Source organism: Poeciliopsis prolifica, unplaced genomic scaffold (assembly GCF_027474105.1).
Source record: "Poeciliopsis prolifica strain line A6 unplaced genomic scaffold, Auburn_PproV2 SCAFFOLD058, whole genome shotgun sequence".
NCBI lineage: Eukaryota > Metazoa > Chordata > Actinopteri > Cyprinodontiformes > Poeciliidae > Poeciliopsis > Poeciliopsis prolifica.
Window position 1 is genome coordinate 1,250,045 of NW_026562433.1, and position 21,830 is coordinate 1,271,874.

At 35.8% G+C, this 21,830-nt stretch overlaps 3 protein-coding genes and 1 long non-coding RNA gene across 8 annotated transcripts; 3 read left to right on the forward strand and 1 right to left on the reverse strand.

Annotated features, from left to right (window-relative positions):
* The first annotated feature begins 827 nt into the window (after positions 1 to 827).
* Positions 828 to 3,257, forward strand: LOC129379494 (uncharacterized). Its single transcript, XR_008608187.1, has 8 exons — positions 828 to 1,076; positions 1,162 to 1,263; positions 1,359 to 1,471; positions 1,686 to 1,756; positions 1,842 to 1,967; positions 2,153 to 2,246; positions 2,937 to 3,068; positions 3,146 to 3,257. It is a non-coding gene; the product is annotated as an uncharacterized LOC129379494 (long non-coding RNA).
* Positions 3,258 to 3,633: 376 nt separating this feature from the next.
* Positions 3,634 to 6,146, forward strand: LOC129379473 (uncharacterized protein DDB_G0292642-like). The gene is made up of 5 exons (XM_055060277.1): positions 3,634 to 3,687; positions 3,893 to 3,991; positions 4,126 to 4,226; positions 4,923 to 5,078; positions 5,168 to 6,146. The coding sequence occupies exons 2-5, from the start codon at positions 3,916 to 3,918 to the stop codon at positions 5,792 to 5,794; spliced, it is 960 nt and encodes a 319-aa protein (XP_054916252.1). The 5' UTR covers positions 3,634 to 3,687; positions 3,893 to 3,915; the 3' UTR covers positions 5,795 to 6,146.
* A 2,028-nt stretch (positions 6,147 to 8,174) lies between these two features.
* LOC129379454 (ubiquitin carboxyl-terminal hydrolase 47-like) lies at positions 8,175 to 12,432 on the forward strand. 3 transcript variants are annotated; one of them, XM_055060237.1, is made up of 10 exons: positions 8,175 to 8,356; positions 8,447 to 8,549; positions 9,037 to 9,149; positions 9,336 to 9,406; positions 9,492 to 9,617; positions 9,803 to 9,898; positions 10,597 to 10,728; positions 10,805 to 10,932; positions 11,036 to 11,070; positions 11,152 to 12,432. In XM_055060237.1, exons 1-8 carry the CDS (start codon positions 8,347 to 8,349, stop codon positions 10,850 to 10,852), a joined length of 699 nt encoding a protein of 232 aa, XP_054916212.1. In that variant the 5' UTR covers positions 8,175 to 8,346; the 3' UTR covers positions 10,853 to 10,932; positions 11,036 to 11,070; positions 11,152 to 12,432. The 3 variants fall into 3 exon arrangements, with proteins under 3 accessions (XP_054916212.1, XP_054916213.1, XP_054916214.1); XM_055060238.1 differs by having other exon boundaries at positions 10,624 to 10,728; XM_055060239.1 differs by lacking the exons at positions 8,175 to 8,356; positions 8,447 to 8,549 and adding an exon at positions 8,710 to 8,855.
* A 3,182-nt stretch (positions 12,433 to 15,614) lies between these two features.
* On the reverse strand, positions 15,615 to 21,598 carry LOC129379387 (ubiquitin carboxyl-terminal hydrolase 48-like). Of its 3 annotated transcripts, none has more exons than XM_055060150.1 (14): positions 21,387 to 21,598; positions 21,194 to 21,296; positions 20,550 to 20,662; positions 20,292 to 20,362; positions 20,081 to 20,206; positions 19,800 to 19,895; positions 18,959 to 19,090; positions 18,754 to 18,882; positions 18,626 to 18,660; positions 18,507 to 18,544; positions 18,034 to 18,132; positions 17,799 to 17,899; positions 16,964 to 17,119; positions 15,615 to 16,874 (listed from the first exon to the last, which is right to left on the reverse strand). In XM_055060150.1, exons 1-14 carry the CDS (start codon positions 21,394 to 21,396, stop codon positions 16,413 to 16,415), a joined length of 1,671 nt encoding a protein of 556 aa, XP_054916125.1. In that variant the 5' UTR covers positions 21,397 to 21,598; the 3' UTR covers positions 15,615 to 16,412. The 3 variants fall into 3 exon arrangements, with proteins under 3 accessions (XP_054916125.1, XP_054916124.1, XP_054916122.1); XM_055060149.1 differs by having other exon boundaries at positions 18,339 to 18,544; positions 18,959 to 19,063; positions 21,387 to 21,596; XM_055060147.1 differs by having other exon boundaries at positions 18,339 to 18,544; positions 21,387 to 21,596.
* Positions 21,599 to 21,830: the final 232 nt, after the last annotated feature.

Consider the following 21,830-nt stretch of genomic DNA (forward strand, 5'->3'; position numbering starts at 1 on the left):
AAAATTACATAACAGAAATAATGATTGAGAGTAATGACTTATGTCATTACTCCATCTAATCTGTGATAAAGTTCATGAAGCAAATGGACTTTTCTGTAGTATTCTAATTATTGAATTGATTTGTATGTTGAACGATCGTTAAATTAAACTCTCACCATCTACAATAACTCTTTAAAGAACTCTGAGTTAAAATGAGTAATAACATTTTATTACCTTTTGGGATTAATAAAATATTTTTGATTTGATTTGAGCTGACGTAAGAAAGCGGTGAATAAGTGGCCTATGTTCCATATTCCAAGCTTTATACATTAGCAGCAAACTCTCCTAAGAGTTATACTAAACCTTCCGCATTTCTTTTAGTAGGAAGCTGATAGAAAATAAAAATCATGAGCCACGTATTTATTAGGTGCTTTCCAGATCCTCACTCAGTTTTTGTTTCATTTTCTTTGTTTGTTGGAAACGTGAAACCAGTGTCATTTTTACAAGTGACACCAAAATTCCCCAAAGTTTGCCATTTGGCATTTCTTCCTGGAAGCAGCAGGAATTGTTTTTCATTTATTTATTTTTTGGTTACATTTTCCTCTTGGAAAATATGTTAGGATGTCGATCTCCTTAAGTCATTTGCCATCAATCTCTGTAATTTCTGTTTTTAAAGTGCATTCAAGTTTGAGATTTTGCAGGTATTTAAATTCTAATTCAATTTAATTTATTTGAAACAGTTTTTTCATAGAAAAAGGCTGCAAATGTTTACCACAGTTCTGTTAACAGTGGATGTCAGTGTTATTTTACAGATTTGTTCACTCATTACTCTGAAGAAGTAACATCCCCAAAACCTGCAGCTGTCAGGTTGATACAGTATTTATATCTGTGAGCATTATTGACATTACTAGTGTTAGTCAGCTTGATGAAATGTTTTAGTCGCTAAGTGAAAGCGAAAGCTGTTTTCTGACTCTCTCTCATGGGTGCCTCTTACTGTCTGTGTATTTCCACGGTGGCTCAGCAGCAGAAATCGTTTCTACAATGGCGTGAAGAAAAGTCCTATCTGTGCCGTCATTAGTGATTCAGTATGAAGGAAGGTAAGGCTTCCATGCTGCTAATAATTATTTGTTTGCATGTCTTTTATTAATTTTGTGCATTGTTCCATAACAAAACATCCCACAGACATTAAGTACCACGGTTGAGAAACCAAGGAGCAACATGTTACCTGAACAGCATTCTGCAGGTTCAGTTCATGACCAGAGAGTTCAGAGAGGCTGTAGAAAGGTTAGTGAATAAATCATATAGCGTGTTTTGTGTAGGGAGAATATTTGCTGTTTTTTTTTATATATTCTGTATCTCTGACAATATCCTATAAATAGTTGTTCAAAACACCAAGAAGACAAATCAATGTTCGACTCCATACTTTGTTTGAGAGTCTAAAGAAAAAAATCAGAAACCACAGAAGTTACAAAGATGCTGAGAATTGAAAAAGGTACGTAATCAGAGACATTTATAAACTGTTAGCTTGTTTCTAAATAATGGAGGACACTTTCCTTCATAATGAGGATGTGTGAATGCATTAGCGTCAACATAAATCTAGACGAGCTTCAGAAGAAACATGGATGAACATAAAATATGAGCTTAAGCATTAAATGTAAACATAAAAACATATAATTTTATGTCTCATTCTTTCTTTGTTCTCCCAGTGTATGAACAGCAGGATGTTGGTCAGTACCTGGAGAAGATTTTATCTCTGGTCAGCGATGAAGCGTCACAGGTAAAATATTCATGAAAGTCAGATTGAAGAGAGTGTCAATAAAAAATTAAAAGTGTTTTGATTTTAAATCAAATTATATTTTCAGATATTCAGAGGAGAGCTGGTTCACAGGACTGTTTGTGATCAATGTGACTCAGACACTGAAGACTTGGTGCCTTTTTGGTTTCTTTCTCTCCCACTGATGGATTCTAGTGACGGAAACTACAGTGTGGTAAGAAACAACCTGCATAATGGAAACCATTTTATAAAACAAACAAAACTCTGCTCATAAAAGTCATCTGGAATAATCAATGATTTCTGATTATTACTTAGTAGTAATAAGCAATCTGCTGTGTTGGCAGAATGCTGGAAAGAACCTGGTGAAGGTTTGTGCAGTAACAGAAAATGTGTTTCCAGGAAGACGCAATTCGGGAGTTTTTAAAGGATGTACGGTTTTGGAGAAGACCAGCTGTACTGTGATAAATGTGAAGACAATCGTGACACTACTGTTGTAAGTAAAGGGAAACTTGTTTTGGTTAAAAACAAAACAGATATTTTGACAGCATTTTAAAATGTATTAAGAATGTTTAGCTATTAGCTAAACACCCAAATAATGAAAGAGAAACTAAATATTTATCAAATTCTGAAGTTCACATATATTTTATTAGAGTTTGGTAGCATTGTCTTTAAAACGTCATAACCTGGGTCAGATTTTTGACCCATTCCTCCTCACAGAACTGTTCTTTTAAATCAGGTTTTTAGCAGGCTGCCTTGCTCAAGGGTTTGTGATGGCCTCTCAAAGATACTGACTTTGTTATCCCTAATTAATTGGGCAGTATAATTAGGGTCATTGTCCATTTTGGAAGACCACCCTGTACTAAAGCTATAACTACCAGGTCGATTTCTTAAACAACATATCTACATTTTTAAGCAACATTATATATGTTACTTAAATATTTCCACTGTATGTTCTCTCCTCATGATGCTATCAGTTTTGTAAAGTGCAACAGATCCTCCCACAATATGATGCATGCCAAAAATGAAAAATAAGTAAATAAATGTTGATGATCTCTGCAGACCTGGAACAGAAAAGTCTTAGTTTGATTTAATATCAGGCAGTAAAAAAGAGGTTGTGTGTCTTTATATACAGTTAACATAAATATCAGTTTTTAACTGTATCATAACTCTGTGTTTCATGTAGAAATATGAACTAAAGCATCATCCACAGATTTTGATTTTGCTGCTGAAGAGGTTCGAATACAACTATCAGTGCATGTCATACAGTAAAGACAATCGTGCTGTGGATGTTTGTCACACCATCGACTTACCAGAGGTATATTTCAGATTATTGTGATTGTTGCTCATTTTCTTTTCAGATTCCAGATTAATGTGTGTGTTTTTGTGGATCAGAACCAGACATATGAGCTGTATGGTTGGTGGATCACTTTGGGATTCTGAGCAGAGACCATTACACAGCAACAATCAAGCCTGAGGACGAAGAAAACTGGTATGAGTTCAGTGACTCCAGTGTGACACTGGTGAGATAATTATGGGTCGTTTTCACTTTGACAATCAATACTTCACCTTGTTGTAGCACAGCAGAAGTTTAATATTGTTCCTTTTAATAACAGGTTGATAACCAGATGTTCCAGAAAAAAGTTTGAGAGGTAAGTAATTGTCCTTCTTTTCTTCTTCTGTTTATATTTACCGTTCATCATAACTGGAATTTGCGTTCTTTATTCACCAGATCCCAAAGTGCCCATCTTCTGTTTTACAGAAAGAAAAGTGAGATGCAAACAGACCATACAAGCATTTATATTGGGTCACAATATTGTAATATAAATTCAGATACTGAAGAGGAAGATGAAGGAACAGATGGAGACGAAGAGCAGAAAAACTGAGAGACGATGACAAGAGTGAAAACGACGATACGAGGAAAATCACTTCAGACTGTAATAAAAATCACAACAATTTTTGTTTGTCTTTGTTAGCTTTGTTACTTTTGTATTTGTAATTATCTGGATTGTCATTATTGGCATGACGGTCATTCTGAAAGCAAAAGTCACGTGACTCGTACAGACTAACCAGGCTCGAAATCGAAAGTTTCCTTCTATTCGACTAAATACAATGTAAAGTTGACTGTTTTTAATATCGCAGCAGAAACCAGGAGACTTTTCAAGATGAACGATAAAACTAAGCGCTACAACCCGAGAGACTCTACAATCCCACTAGTGGATGAAGAGGATCAGTTTGACTGTAAGTGGCTCGTTTCAGTTCATCAGCGCTGCAGCGACAAGTTTTCACTGCATTTGTTGTCTTGTTTAGAGCATGTATAGTTTGTATAGTCAGTATTTAAACATGCTGGAGGATCTCACTGGATGCTTCTGCAGTTCTGTGTGAAGGGTTTGATTCCCCAAGAGCCCGGATGTCCTGCGGCCATGTAGTGACCCCGACGTCCCTCACCAAGTGGTGCCAACAATTGCTCAAACAGGTGAGATATGATTCAAATATAATCTTATTCAAAATAGAAAAAGAACTAGAACTAGTTTTATTCTGATTCAGATGAAAAGTAATGAGGTATTTCACATGTATTTTCTGCTTCTTTTTTTTATCTAGTTTTCTTGCCATTAAATTAATTTAAAATCTAATTTTTCATAAATATGAAAATCTTATTGAAGAAACTGTATCTTTCCTCTCTTTCAAAACATGTTATTTGAGTTGTAGATACTCAATGTACAGAAACACAGAGTCATCATAAACAAAAGCTGCACAAATCTTTTAATTCACCACAAACTCACATGTTCAGGATAATGTCTGTAATTTTACTGCATCATTTTTGCTTTCAAATGTGAAATGTAAAATATTTTATTCCATGTCTTTTATTCTTTTTAATTGAATTAAACATGGATGTTTGTTGTTTCTGCTGCTTTTAGTTTATTTACCTTCGACAGATTTGCTGTGACTCTTTTTGAAGTTGACTTTCCAAAAACAAATTTTCAACTGTGAAAATTTAGAGTTAAAGAGCATCTTAATACATCAGTGTATTTTCTGTGTTGACTTTGCATTTTTAACAGTATATTAACTACTGGAAAAGGAAGTGAGGAACCCATCTAATAAATTGTTGAACATGTAAGTGTTTTTTTCTTTACCTTTCGTCCTGATAATTTCTGTGATTATTTAAATACAGGGAAAACCCAGGTTTGAATGCGGTCAGTTTGGCTGTAATGCTGAGTGGTCTTATCAGGAGGTTTGTAAAATGGCCATGTTGACCCCTGAAGAAATGACGACCTTTGAGACGACCTTGGCCCAGAATGCTGCCCTCAAAGACCCTAACAGAAAGTTTGTAAGTATCTTATTGATGGTGTAATTATAACTGCACACAGACTTGACTCTGACTCAAATCCCTGTTTCCTCTCTCTTATCCCCAAACAGTGTCCAGGCTGCATGACTCCTGTGACCAGAGGGAGCAGCTTGAACCTCTATGTCTGCTGCTCAGGTTGCTCAGCGAAGACGGGACGCAGCTTTGGGTTCTGCTGGCAGTGTCTGAGGGAGTGGAAAGGTCCACAGCCTCGATCTGACCGCTGCGAAAACGACGACTGCCACAATTCTGCCCTGAAGACGCTGAGAGAGTGTCCAGAAGTCCAAATTAAGCTAGCAGGAGGAGTCAAAGGGTGTCCGTCGGTCCGTGCCTGTCCCACCTGCGGCTCACTGCTGCAGCACACTGGGAAAGGATGCAAAGACGTTTCATGTCCCCGATGTAAGATGACGTTTTGTTTTGGCTGCCTAAAGTCTGCTCAAAGCTGTAGTGTGACAGAAAATCTTGGTACAATGCCACTGGGACTTTGCCCCAGTGGCATTGCTCCTAGGCAGACGTCCATTCCTGTGTGGAATCACAAATCACATGGACATAGAGTGTCTATTCTACACTCTATGTACATGTGTTTTTTGTTTTTTATTTTCCAATTTGTTCTTGGTTGGTTGGGGTTGTGGAAAGCAGCCTGGATTAAAAAAAAACAAAACAGTTACACAAAAGTGATTCACTGTGAAGATGCTGTGTAGTTTGTTTTGTTGCAACCTGAATGAAGTGTGAAATAAACTTCAGTGGAGTTTGAAAACAAAATATATGTTGAGGTTTATGTCTGGTTGAACGATGGGATTTTATTGTAATCCATAGGGGGAACCAGAAGAAAGTCTTTGGGAACGTCTGCTTTAAAGGATGTCCAAACGAACATGTAGCTTTTTGTGCTGTTTTGATGCCTCTGTTATTGTATTTGTATCAACTAATCCTATCATATTGTATGACTCTTTCATCATTCATTAACCAATCTTTGTCATTTGTTTGCATTTTTTCAATAGTACAAACTGAAAAGCAGAAATTGTTGAACAAATAAAAATGTTGCTACAGTTTTGACTAAATAAAGAGTGAAAATTAAACCAAATCATTTACAATTATTCAGTTCGAATACTTTGACAGTGTTTAAAGAGACAGAACTCAAAATGTATCCAGGTCATGGGCAACAACTGTTATGTTCCTTGTGACCTTTGAACCAAAGAAAACTTCAGACATGTCTGACGTGGGTGAAGGGGAAAGACGACTGGAATATTATTCAGTAGCCTAAAGTCTTGTTTTCACATGATTTTGCATTTCACTTGGAAATCAAGGTACCAGAGTGAGGAAGTCGACAAGTTTCTTGACGTGGATTGTGACGTTTCCACAGTCAGTGATATTGACCTGCTGGTGTTTTATCAAGTTCAAATTTAGTTCAGTCTTTGACTGGGAAATTTTAGAGCACTCTCTGCTGATAAACCTTATGGAGATGCTGATTATTTGATTTCCCAGCAGCTCCTGGCTCTTCTCCCCACTGACAAAATAAAACCTGCTGGTTTTAATGGCCACAGTATCAGTGTTCTGGTAAGTGGTTGTTCTGGAGTGGTTAGGCAACTGACCTGACCCAAACCTGATACCGAATTTATGGTAGTCGAGAAAAAACGTCACCAGATCCAACAATTTAAAAGAGCTGAATGCTGCTATAAAAACTTGGTAATCAGTTTGATAAATTGTGACAAATCAATATGTTGGTAAATAATTTACACCAAACCAGACAAACAGCTTCCAGAAACATCCAAATCACTGAGCAGTGAAAGATTTTCACGAGGTGAAGTGAGAATATATTTCCTTTACACAAATTAATTAAACTAGTCAGATTAATGAGCCACACTCTCCCCTAAACCTTTTCTTCTTTCTACTGGCTATAGCTAATGAGGTGAAGGGAAACATAATCATCACCCGATATTTAGTTTGAACCACTGAAGACAAAGATGCCTCCATGCTTTTAATCTTATTTAAGTCAAATTCTGACTCTTCTGATCTGAAGGTCACTTGAGGAAACAAGCAACATTCTTCAGATCTCAGCGTTTTATTTTGGAGAACGAAAACTATAAACTGTGGTCAAAACCTCCTGATTGTAGCAAAACATCATGTGGTTTTCTGCTGCTGTAGCTCACCTGCTTCAACATCTATAGCATTATGAGATGATGTTCTGCCCAAATTTGACATGAGCTGCCGTTTCCTTTTTTTCTCTAAAACCAGTCTGTGCTCTCTTCTCACATCATTGAGGTATTTTTATCCACAGCTGCTGTTCTCTTATTTGAACTCATTCTCTCAAACAGAGAGGAAATGTGCATGAAAACCTCAGTAGTTTCTGAAATATTCTTTAGTTTCTACTAATACTCTTTCAGAAACTACTGAGTCTGGCATCAAGACGTCAGGTCCAAGATTTCTTAAAATAACTCTTCCTCATTCTGACGCTGGCTTTGAACTTTATCAGTTCACCTTAAATGCACCCAGGTGACTCTTTCGTGTAAAGCTGATGCAACATTATTGAATGGCTCTTCAGTAGAAGACTAACAGAAACTAAACATCATGAGTCCAGGATTTTTAGGTACCTTCCAGATCCTCATTCAGTTTTTGTTTCATTTTGTTTGTTTGATTATAATCTGAAGCCAACAATGTTTTCTTCAGTGACGCCTGAATTCCCCTGAGCTTCCATTCTGATCTTTCTTCCTGTTATTGGACACCAAGCAGTAAAACATTTGCATCTCCTTCTTTTTCTTTCTGTTGCTGATCCTCACTGTTAGAGAGGACAGGGGTTGTAAATGTCTTTGGCATTTGAAATCTCTATCAGTTTCTGTCATTGCAGTTTAAAGTGCATTTTAATTTGGATTTTTGCAGCTACATTTATGAAGATTCTTGACAGATTCTTCTTAAAATAATACTGAAGAAGAAAAGAAAAACAGCAGATGTTTATCCCCGTTGTATCAAAAATAGATTTTGACCATTTCTTTATTGTCTCGTCCCTCTGAAATCCCAGCATCTCCAAAACGGATTAAAGAAATGGATATTAGATGAATTCTAACTTGTGAGCTTTCATGACTTCATGCAGTGTTGTTTATCAGCTGAATGAAATGCTCTACTTGCTAAGTGAAAGAGAAAGCTGTTTTCTGACTCCCTCTCTCATGAGAGTGTCTTTTACTGTCTGTTTACTTCAGCGGCAGCAGCAGAAATTGTTTCTGCTCTGTGAAGAAAAACCGTATCAGTGGAGTGATTCAGAATGAACCAAGGTAAGGGCTAAATTCTGAGTTTCCAATAATCACGTAATTGATCTTCTTCTGTTAATATTGTAAGATGTTTCGTAACAAAATGTCCCACAGACATTAAGTACCGTGGGTTGAGGAACCAAGGAGCAACATGTCACCTGAACAGCATTCTGCAGGTTCTGTTCATGACCAGAGAGTTCAGAGAGGCTGTTAAGAGGTTAGAATGTTTTATTTATTTATTTAACCTTTATTTCCCAAAGAAAAATACATTTGAGATTAAAAATTTCCTTGCAAGAAAATCTTGGCAAAGACTGGCAGCAGCACACAGAACATTCACAGCAAAAACAGGACAAGTTAAACTGTCATAAAGAAAATAATTAAAACATTTTTCAGTTGAAACATTTACAGACAGATGATTCCTTCCCAAGATCAGAAAGAAGAATTTAAAACCATCACCTTTAGGTTCATGCATTTCTGCAACTGGTTCCAAGAAGATGAAGCAGAAAAAAAGTTTGGACTTTAGGTACTGAAAGTAAAGTATCCTTCAGTGGACTTTCTATTTCATATAGGCCAACAAATATGATGGAAGAAGTCATAGTAATAACTGAAAGGTTTTACTTTCAGATTAATCAAATCACATGTAAGAAATGTTTGATGTTTTGTTCAGCATAACTTCTGAATCTCTGTCAATATCCTGTTAACAGATGTCCAAAAGAAAATGAAGACATTAATGTTCAACTCAATGCGTTGTTTGAAGATGTAGGAAGAAACACTGCAGAAACCACAAAAGTTACAAAGAAGCTGCAATTTGAAAACGGTATACACTTAATTTAACAATGTTTAACTTTTTTGATTAAAAAGATGGGACTTTCCTTTGCAATTTAGATGTCAAGATGCATAAATCCTGACAGGCTGAATAAGAAACATGGATGAATAAGTATAACAAATATAGACAATATAGAAATACAGTATATTATGTCTCCTTCTTTCTTTGTTCTCCCAGTGTATGAACAGCAGGATGTTGGTCAGTACCTGGAGAAGATTTTATCTCTGGTCAGCGATGAAGCGTCACAGGTAAATTATTCCTGAAAGTCAGATTGGAGAAAGTGTAAATAAAAAATTAAAAGCTGTTAGATTTTAAATCAAATTATATTTTCAGATATTCAGAGGAGAGCTGGTTCACAGGACTGTTTGTGATCAATGTGACTCAGACACTGAAGACTTGGTGCCTTTTTGGTTTCTTTCTCTCCCACTGATGGATTCTAGTGATGGAAACTACAGTGTGGTAAGAAACAACCTGCATAATGGAAACCATTTTATAAAACAAACAAAACTCTGCTCATAAAAGTCATCTGGAATAATCAACAATTTCTGATTATTACTTAGTAGTAATAAGCAATCTGCTGTGTTGGCAGAATGCTGGAAAGAACCTGGTGAAGGTTTGTGCAGTAACAGAAAATGTGTTTCCAGGAAGACGCAATTCGGGAGTTTTTAAAGGATGTACGGTTTTATGGAGAAGACCAGCTGTACTGTGATAAATGTGAAGACAATCGTGACACTACTGTTGTAAGTAAAGGGAAACTTGTTTTGGTTAAAAACAAAACAAAACAGATATTTTGACAGCATTTTAAAATGTATTAAGAATGTTTAGCTATTAGCTAAACACCCAAATAATGAAAGAGAAACTAAAATATTTGTCAAATTCTGAAGTTCACATATATTTTATTAGAGTTTGGTAGCATTGTCTTTAAAACGTCATAACCTGGGTCAGATTTTTGACCCATTCCTCCTCACAGAACTGTTCTTTTAAATCAGGTTTTTAGCAGGCTGCCTTGCTCAAGGGTTTGTGATGGCCTCTCAAAGATACTGACTTTGTTATCCCTAATTAATTGGGCAGTATAATTAGGGTCATTGTCCATTTTGGAAGACCACCCTGTACTAAAGCTATAACTACCAGGTCGATTTCTTAAACAACATATCTACATTTTTAAGCAACATTATATATGTTACTTAAATATTTCCACTGTATGTTCTCTCCTCATGATGCTATCAGCTTTGTAAAGTGCAACAGATCCTCCCACAATATGATGCATGCCCAAAAATGAAAAATAAGTAAATAAATGTTGATGATCTCTGCAGACCTGGAACAGAAAAGTCTTAGTTTGATTTAATATCAGGCAGTAAAAAAGAGGTTGTGTGTCTTTATATACAGTTAACATAAATATCAGTTTTTAACTGTATTAATAACTCTGTGTTTCATGTAGAAATATGAACTAAAGCATCATCCCGAGATTTTGATTTTGCTGCTGAAGAGGTTCGAATACAACTATCAGTGCATGTCATACAGTAAAGACAATCGTGCTGTGGATGTTTGTCACACCATCGACTTACCAGAGGTATATTTCAGATTATTGTGATTGTTGCTCATTTTCTTTTCAGATTCCAGATTAATGTGTGTGTTTTGTGGATCAGAACCAGACATATGAGCTGTATGGGTTGGTGGATCACTTTGGACTCTGAGCGGAGGCCATTACACAGCAACAATCAAGCCTGAGGACGAAGAAAACTGGTATGAGTTCAGTGACTCCAGTGTGACACTGGTGAGATAATTATCCTGCAGCTGTGGGTGTTTTCACTTTGACAATCAATACTTCACCTTGTTGTAGCACAGCAGAAGTTTAATATTGTTCCTTTTAATAACAGGTTGATAACCAGATGTTCCAGAAAAAGTTTGAGAGGTAAGTAATTGTCCTTCATTTTCTTCTTCTGTTTATATTTACCGTTCATCAAAACTGGAATTTGCGTTCTTTATTCACCAGATCCCGAAGTGCCCATCTTCTGTTTTACAGAAAGAAAAGTGAGATGCAAACAGACCATACAAGCATTTATATTGGGTCACAATATTGTAATATAAATTCAGATACTGAAGAGGAAGATGAAGGAACAGATGGAGACGAAGAGCAGAAAAAACTGAGAGATGATGACAAGAGTGAAAACGACGATACGAGGAAAATCACTTCAGACTGTGATAAAAATCACAATAATTTGTGTTTGTCTTTGTTAGCTTTGTTACTTTTTGTATTTGTAATTATCTGGATTGTCATTATTGACACGACGGTCATTCCGAATGAATTCATTCTCTTTGGTTTACTCTTTCTTTTAGGGTTACCCTTATTACTTTGGTGGAAATGCATTAAAAAAGACAAAATATCGGCGAGCCACTGTGTTTCACCACTTGTTTGTCAGAAAGGACTAAATCATGGTTCGCCTTAGAACGGATCTATCAAATTAACTAAATTCAAATTTATTTAGCTCACAATTACCTGTGAACAAATCAGTTGAAAAATGTTCCATTTTAACAAAACAAAAATTTAAAAGGGGCAGCATTATGCAAAATGGACTTTTCTGAACCTTACATCATGTTATAATGTCTTTCCTTCATCAAAACATGCCTAGAGCCTTGATTAATATCCATGACAACCATTCAGCTCTTGGTTGCATGGAGCGCCGCCGTCAAGTTTCCAAGTTTCCACCTCACAGAGAAGCCTTTCCCTCTCAGTCCCCACTCGGCTCCTTCAGACTAGCTAGTAGTAATTAGCAAACACCTAATAATGAGCATCAGCTGAGCTCTTTATACAAATTGCTTCTCAGTAAAACACTGTTAAACACACTTTGAAAAACGTTGATAAATAGATAAATAGAGGAGCCATGTTGTGATCACTTCCTAAAGGTGGAGTTTCAGAAATGGAATCAGTTTCCAGAGAAACAGAGGTCCAATTACAAGGCATTAAATTGCAAAGTCAATTTTTCTTTGAAGTCATATTTATATTGATAACATTTTAACAATTGAAGATAACATAGTTATTTGACTAGTTATTGTGATATAAAATGGAAATATGTGCCTGGAAAATACACAGTTCTGCTCCTATAAGTTCTCACTTCTGTTGTTTCTTCTAATTTCTTCTTGTCTTATAAACAATTTATAGAATCAACAGATCCAAGTAATCAGTTTGTCCCCTTGTGACATTGTAAATATATGTTTAGTGAATGATTTGTATCTTTTGTTTATATGTGAATAAAACATTATTCATTTTTCATGCTTTTTTTGTTTCTCTTTCTTAAACACTAAATTATTTTTTTCTTACATGTTTGATTTTGAAACATGGAGGTTGTTGTTTTCTACGCTATTAATGTTTCACATTTTTAAAATAATCCGTCATCTTTCATTGACCTAGAAGAAGACAGTTGTTTCCAAAGTCAGGTTAAGTTCTGGTTTTCTCTGAATTTGTCCTCTGCACTAAAAGTAAAGTTTTGCATTAAATAAATTTAATTTGCTCATGAACTCAACAAAACAAACAACACTCAATCAAAACTGCATCCTTACTTAATGTTGTTATGTTTTGCTGTTTTTATATGCAGGATTCTGTATATGTTGTCAACATCATGTTGTGCTTTTTAAATGATTATTACTTCATGTTTTACTAGTCTTTAGATGTACCGTTTAAAAAGCCCATCTAGATTCAAGGGCTGTGAATTAACTGTTGCTATAAGCACTTTATGCAAACATGGGACTGATGCTCTGTTCAGTTAGTATAGGTCGATGTGCATCTGTCCCCATCAAATGAACTTAAATTAATTAAATTAAATTAAGGAAGTTCACTGTCATGCAGACTGACTGGTTGTAGTAACTCCAGCAGGAGAAACCATGGATGAAGAGTCTTGTGGTCACATTGTAGAGCCTTGCCTTATCACTGTACTGCCACCAGATATCAACAAAGCATCACAACTCAGAAACAAATACTGTTATATTTATTATGCTGTATTACATCATATTTAACTACTTTGATTGCCGTTATTATCGATCTCTCTCATTTTTTATCTTTCACTTTTGGGGAAAATGTGTGAAGAAAACGTATCGTTCTCTAAAACTGTGATGAACACGCTTGTCCCATTCAGAGAAATTAATAGTTAACAGAGCAGTTGTATCTGTAATTATAGTAGATCCAGGATAATAATGAATTGATCTTGTAGGTACAGAGGTTTTAAAATGTTACTGTATTACAAAATGACTGTTGTTGTTTTTAAATGAACTAAACAAGCTAACTTTTTACAACGGCTCACTGGAAACACATAATTAAATCGTATTCTTTATACATTTTAGCTTTTTGCAAAAAAACAACCCCTAATCGTATTGTTGTTGAGGAGACAAGGAAAGCCGGGCATTCCCTGTGATTAGACAACATGCTTCTAATCAGAGGGATTGAAATGTTAAAGTAAAAATATGTCTGCTGATATCTGAATGCAGGTAAAGGACAGTCAGTTTGTTGATTCTGACCCAACAAATAACAGAGACAGAAAAAATAAAATACTGTAGACAGCAGCAGGATTTTAATGAAACAGTTTAAATAACTTGCATTGTAACATCAAGCAGACTTGGACAGCTGCATACAGAGGAAATCCCTCCTGATGAGTCAAATCAATAGTAATCAATATGTATATAATCTACTATATATATATATATATCTATATATAGATATAGATAGATATATATATATATATATATATGTAACGTATAATGTAATACATAATCAATATATACTATATAGTATACTACATAAATTATATGTCTATAATCAGTAGATTATAGACATATAGTTTGATTTTTGTTCCAGTAATCTTTTCAACAAACCAATTGTAAATATTACTTTATCTCTGTGTTTCTTTGCTATTGTCTAGTTGTTGTTGAACTCCATTCATCTGTCAGGTTGGTTTAATTTGATGTTGATCAGTTTATTTTCTCTTCAATAAAGCCAGTCACCCTATTTATTTCCAGAGATATTGGCTAATAAGCATCTATCCACTTAGTGGCGCCTCTCATAATGCTGAGGTAATATAGTAAGATACATTTTTGGAATGGAAAATGGAAACTGGAAAATGGAAGAAGGTGAGTTGTAAAGCAAGTCTGAACCATGATGGATGTGATTATTTGATTATCATTTATGTGTTGTCGATTGTTTTCCGTAATAATGTAAGCACTGAATAGATCAGCACTTCTTTTTCTTTTTCTTCTCCAGCGAGTGTAAAAAAAGAAACATTTTCTCAGAATTGTTTGATGTTCTAAATCTAATCCTTAAATGTTGGTTGATCCAATCATCAATTTTTCAGTGTATTAGTTCATCATTTAATTGTGTTCAGGTTTTCAGTTTAGTGTAAATGACAACTTATATGAATATGTTTGCTCATCTCAACAGCACAGAATAAAGTCTTATTTACCTCTGAAAAGGACAGGAGACATAAACCATCATAAACCACTAGTAAGTCAAACACGTTGTAAAAAAACCACAGTAAAATAAAACAGGACATGTAGATAAATGTCAGGGCATCCATAAATATCAAAGTATGAAAATGAAGGAGTGATTCAAGTGTCTTGAGTAATGTTGAAGAATAAGTTGCTCCACTGCAAGCAGTGAAAGCAAATACTCCTTTACTTTAAAGTCTGGTTCTGAGAACATGTAACAGCACTTTATTATTTGAGTTAAGATGTTTCTTTTAAAACACAGAAAACAAGAAACTAATACGTTTACCAAAGGAACATCACAAAAAAATGTATCTGCAGTGGGTAATTGGAAAGCAAACTACAAACCCTATCCGTAGGGCGGGGGTAGAGTCCAGTCCTCGAGAGCTGCAGTCCTGCAACTTTTAAATGCCTCCTCACTCCAAAAGACCGGGATCACCTCTGAACAGGCCTGGCAACCAGCAATTTATTTGATTCAGGTGTGTTGGAGCAAGGATGCATCTGAAAGAAGCAGGAAGGCTCTGAGGACTGGACTTGAGGACCCCTGCCCCACGGTTAAGTCCCGGTTCACATTGATTTCCTCCATCTAAGCTTAAAATGTTGCAGTTTAATGTTCATCAACTGTGAAACTTCTTTATTTTATTAAACATCAAATGATATCTGCAAAATTTTTATTCTCATTGTACATTTTATGCCGTCCAATTAACTCATGAAACATTATTTTTGACTGTATAAAAGTGTTTCACTCTTTCTAGAGTTAGAGTTAGATTGACTAAAGTAAAGGCAACCGCATCTCTTAGCTGTTTAGAATTGTATTTGAAATGTAATATGTAACAATCTATTGTTTATTCTATGTTTCATACATCATAAAAAGTGTTTATGATGTAAAACACTTTGAAATGCCTTGCTGCTGAAATGTGCTATACAAATAAAATTTGATTTGATTTTAGCAAATTTCTTCATGCGCGTTAGATGTTGAAGCTTGAACGAGGTGGCAGCAGCAGAAGACCACACTGGGTTTAGCTGTGAGGCTGTGCTCAGGTTCTCCCAAATCAGACACTGACAGATTTGAACAATCTTTCACAAAACCAAAATGATCTTACAGGGCATCTCAAAGTTCAAGGTCACATTATGGAGAGTGATGTGGAAAAAAGAAAACTATTACCAAGCACTGTCAGGTGAAATCACTCAATCGGGTCTATGTATTGTGCACAATACATAGACCTTGTAATCAATAATGAAGAAGTTCTGGGTGAAAAGCTCTGCCAGGCAAAGACAACACCAGTTTTATACCAAGGTAAGGAGTCCAAAACATGGGAGAGTCCGGTTCCCTTGCAGCTGCAGCAAAACAATTCCCAATCTTGTGTGTTTAGCCTAAACAGGTTCTTTTAGTGAAAGTTCACAAGCATTTAATATGGCATTATCAGCAGATGTTAACTTGTGGTAATTTTCCACCACAGAGGGCACAGAAAGTCTTTGAATATTACAGAATTGCATGATGTAAATATAATTTAAAAAAGCATCAAACAACACAAAATAGCGACATTCAATGTGATAATCCTTCACACATCAATAGGTGTTCAAGTTGTTGTTCCAGGGAAACTGAAAGTCTCATTACTTTAACAATGATCATGAAAAGATCTATCTGCAAGCTATTTTATAATGAGCAGAGCACAAATATAATTGGAATTGTCATAATTGCTGCTTGTTGATTTGAAATATAATTAATGAAAAGCAAAGAAGAAGCAGGTTGCATAAGAACAGTGGCAGTTTACATAATTGACATCATTTCCTCTGCCACACAGGTATAGACGTCTGTCTGGGAACAATGTCAGTGGAGCACACGCCGTAAACATTGTTGCTTCCTGTGGTCCTGCATTCACTAGTTGTCTTTAAGCAGCCAAAACAGAATATTATCTTACATCGGGGACATAAAATGTCCTTGCATCCTTTCCCAGTGTGCTGCAGCAGTGAGCCGCAGGTGGGACAGGCACGGACCGACGGACACCCTTTGACTCCTCCTGCTAGCTTAATTTGGACTTCTGGACACTCTCTCAGCGTCTTCAGGGCAGAATTGTGGCAGTCGTCGTTTTCGCAGCGGTCGGATCGAGGCTGTGGACCTTTCCACTCCCTCAGACACTGCCAGCAGAACCCAAAGCTGCGTCCCGTCTTCGCTGAGCAACCTGAGCAGCAGACATAGAGGTTTAAGCTGCTCCCTCTGGTCACAGGAGTCATGCAGCCTGGACACTGTTTGGGGATAAGAGAGAGGAAACAGGGATTTGAGTCAGAGTCAAGTCTGTGTGCAGTTATAATTACACCATCAATAAGATACTTACAAACTTTCTGTTAGGATCTGTGAGGGCAGCATTCTGGGCCAAGGTCGTCTCAAAGGTCTTCATTTCTTCAGGGGTCAACATGGCCATTTTACAAACCTCCTGATAAGACCACTCAGCATTACAGCCAAACTGACCGCATTCAAACCTGGGTTTTCCCTGTATTTAAATAATCACAGAAATTATCAGGACCAAAGGTAAAGAAAAAAACACTTACATGTTCAACAATTAGGTTCCTCACTTCCTTTTCCAGTAGTTAATATTCTGTTAAAAATGCAAAGTCAACACAGAAAATACACTGATGTATTAAGATGCTCTTTAACTCTAAATTTCACAGTTGAAAATTTGTTGGAAAGTCAACTTCAAAAAGAATCACAGCGAATCTGTCGAAGGTAAATAAACTAAAAGCAGCAGAAACAACAAACATCCATGTTTAATTCAATTAAAAAGAATAAAAGACAGAATAAAATATTTTACATTTCACATTTGAAAGCAAAAATGATGCAGTGAAATTACAGACATTATCCTGAACATGTGAGTTTTTGTGAATTAAAAGATTTGTGCAGCTTTTGTTTATGATGACTCTGTGTTTCTGTACATTGAGTATCTACAACTCAAATAAACATGTTTTGAAAGAGAGGAAAGATACAGTTTCTTCAATAAGATTTTCATATTTATGAAAAAGATTTTAAATGAATTTAAGGACAAGAAAACTAGATAAAAAAAAGAAGCAGAAAATACATGTGAAATACCTCATTACTTTTCATCTGAATCAGAATAAAACTAGTTCTAGTTCTTTTTCTATTTTGAATAAGATTATATTTGAATCATATCTCACCTGTTTGAGCAATTGTTGGCACCACTTGGTGAGGGACGTCGGGGTCACTACATGGCCGCAGGACATCCGGGCTCTTGGGGAATCAAACCCTTCACACAGAACTGCAGAAGCATCCAGTGAGATCCTCCAGCATGTTTAAATACTGACTATACAAACTATACATGCTCTAAACAAGACAACAAATGCAGTGAAAACTTGTCGCTGCAGCGCTGATGAACTGAAACGAGCCACTTACAGTCAAACTGATCCTCTTCATCCACTAGTGGGATTGTAGAGTCTCTCGGGTTGTAGCGCTTAGTTTTATCGTTCATCTTGAAAAGTCTCCTGGTTTCTGCTGCGATATTAAAAACAGTCAACTTTACATTGTATTTAGTCGAATAGAAGGAAACTTTCGATTTCGAGCCTGGTTAGTCTGTACGAGTCACGTGACTTTGGCTTTCAGAATGTCTGTCATGCCAATAATGACAATCCAGATAATTACAAGTACAAAAAGTAACAAAGCTAACAAAGACAAACAAAAATTGTTGTGATTTTTATTACAGTCTGAAGTGATTTTCCTCGTATCGTCGTTTTCACTCTTGTCATCGTCTCTCAGTTTTTTCTGCTCTTCGTCTCCATCTGTTCCTTCATCTTCCTCTTCAGTATCTGAATTTATATTACAATATTGTGACCCAATATAAATGCTTGTATAGTCTGTTTGCATCTCACTTTTCTTTCTGTAAAACAGAAGATGGGCACTTCGGGATCTGGTGAATAAAGAACGCAAATTCCAGTTTTGATGAACGGTAAATATAAACAGAAGAAGAAAATGAAGGACGATTACTAACCTCTCAAACTTTTTCTGGAACATCTGGTTATCAACCTGTTATTAAAAGGAACAATATTAAACTTCTGCTGTGCTACAACAAGGTGAAGTATTGATTGTCAAAGTGAAAACGACCCATAATTATCTCACCAGTGTCACACTGGAGTCACTGAACTCATACCAGTTTTCTTCATCCTCAGGCTTGATTGTTGCTGTGTAATGGCCTCCGCTCAGAGTCCCAAAGTGATCCACCAACCCATACAGCTCATATGTCTGGTTCTGATCCACAAAACACACACATTAATCTGGAATCTGAAAAGAAAATGAGCAACAATCACAATAATCTGAAATATACCTCTGGTAAGTCGATGGTGTGACAAACACCCACAGCACGATTGTCTTTACTGTATGACATGCACTGATAGTTGTATTCAAACCTCTTCAGCAGCAAAATCAAAATCTCTGGATGATCCTTTAGTTCATATTTCTACATGAAACACAGAGTTATTAATACAGTTAAAAACTGATATTTATGTTAACTGTATATAAAGACACACAACCTCTTTTTTACTGCCTGATATTAAATCAAACTAAGACTTTTCTGTTCCAGGTCTGCAGAGATCATCAACATTTATTTACTTATTTTTCATTTTTGGGCATGCATCATATTATGGGAGGATCTGTTGCACTTTACAAAACTGATAGCATCATGAGGAGAGAACATACAGTGGAAATATTTAAGTAACATATATAATGTTGCTTAAAAATGTAGATATGTTGTTTAAGAAATCGACCTGGTAGTTATAGCTTTAGTACAGGGTGGTCTTCCAAAATGGACAATGACCCTAATTATACTGCCCAATTAATTAGGGATAACAAAGTCAGTATCTTTGAGAGGCCATCACAAACCCTTGAGCAAGGCAGCCTGCTAAAAACCTGATTTAAAAGAACAGTTCTGTGAGGAGGAATGGGTCAAAAATCTGACCCAGGTTATGACGTTTTAAAGACAATGCTACCAATCTCTAATAAAATATATGGGAACTTCAGAATTTGACAAATATTTTAGTTTCTCTTTCATTATTTGGGTGTTTAGCTAATAGCTAAACATTCTTAATACATTTTAAAATGCTGTCAAAATATCTGCTTTGTTTTGTTTTTGTTTTGTTTTTAACCAAAACAAGTTTCCCTTTACTTACAACAGTAGTGTCACGATTGTCTTCACATTTATCACAGTACAGCTGGTCTTCTCCATAAAACCGTACATCCTTTAAAAACTCCTGAATTGCGTCTTCCTGGAAACACATTTTCTGTTACTGGACAAACCTTCACCAGGTTCTTTCCAGCATTCTGCCAACACAGCAGATTGCTTATTACTACTAAGTAATAATCAGAAATTGTTGATTATTCCAGATGACTTTTATGAGCAGAGTTTTGTTTGTTTTATAAAATGGTTTCCATTATGCAGGTTGTTTCTTACCACACTGTAGTTTCCATCACTAGAATCCATCAGAGGGAGAGAAAGAAACCAAAATGGCACCAAGTCTTCAGTGTCTGAGTCACATTGATCACAAACAGTCCTGTGAACCAGCTCTCCTCTGAATATCTGAAAATATAATTTGATTTAAAATCTAACAGCTTTTAATTTTTTATTTACACTTTCTCCAATCTGACTTTCAGAAATAATTTACCTGTGACGCTTCATCGCTGACCAGAGATAAAATCTTCTCCAGGTACTGACCAACATCCAGCTGTTCATACACTGAGAGAACAAAGAAAGAATGAGACATAATATACTGTATTTCTATATTGTCTATATTTGTTATATTTATTCATCCATGTTTCTTATATAGCCTGTCCAGATTTATGCATCTTGACATCTAAATTGCAAAGGAAAGTCCCATCTTTTTAATCAAAAAAAGTTAAAAATTGTTAAATTAAGTGTATACCGTTTTCAAATTGCAGCTTCTTTGTAACTTTTGTGGTTTCTGCAGTGTTTCTTCCTACATCTTCAAACAACGCATTGAGTTGAACATTAATGTCTTCATTTTCTTTTGGACATCTGTTAACAGGATATTGACAGAGATTCAGAAGTTATGCTGAACAAAACATCAAACATTTCTTACATGTGATTTGATTAATCTGAAAGTAAAACCTTTCAGTTATTACTATGACTTCTTCCATCATATTTGTTGGCCTATATGAAATAGAAAGTCCACTGAAGGATACTTTACTTTCAGAACCTAAAGTCCAAACGGAACTTGGAAATAAATATTTTCAGTTTTCTGCTTCATCTTCTTGGAACCAGTTGCAGAAATGCATGAACCTAAAGGTGATGTTGTCTCTAAATGGTTTTAAATTCTTCTTTCTGATCTTGGGAAGGAATCATCTGTCTGTAAATGTTTCAACTGAAAAATGTTTTAATTATTTTCTTTTAGACAGTTTAACTTGTCCTGTTTTTGCTGTGAATGTTCTGTAACTTCTGTGTGCTGCTGCCAGTCTTTGCCAAGATTTTCTTGCAAGGAAATTTTTAATCTCAAATGTATTTTTCTTTGGGAAATAAAGGTTAAATAAATAAATAAAACATTCTAACCTCTTAACAGCCTCTCTGAACTCTCTGGTCATGAACAGAACCTGCAGAATGCTGTTCAGGTGACATGTTGCTCCTTGGTTCCTCAACCCACGGTACTTAATGTCTGTGGGACATTTTGTTACGAAACATCTTACAATATTAACAAAAGAAGATCAATTACGTGATTATTGGAAACTCAGAATTTAGCCCTTACCTTGGTTCATTCTGAATCACTCCACTGATACGGTTTTTCTTCACAGAGCAGAAACAATTTCTGCTGCTGCCGCTGAAGTAAACAGACAGTAAAAGACACTCTCATGAGAGAGGGAGTCAGAAAACAGCTTTCTCTTTCACTTAGCAAGTAGAGCATTTCATTCAGCTGATAAACAACACTGCATGAAGTCATGAAAGCTCACAAGTTAGAATTCATCTAATATCCATTCTCTTTAATCCGTTTTGGAGATGCTGGGATTTCAGAGGGACGAGACAATAAAGAAATGGTCAAAATCTATTTTTGATACAACGGGGATGAACATCTGCTGTTTTTCTTTTCTTCTACAGTATTATTTTAAGAAGAGTCTGTCAAGAATCTTCATAAATGTAGCTGCAAAAATCCAAATTAAAATGCACTTTCAACTGCAATGACAGAAACTGATAG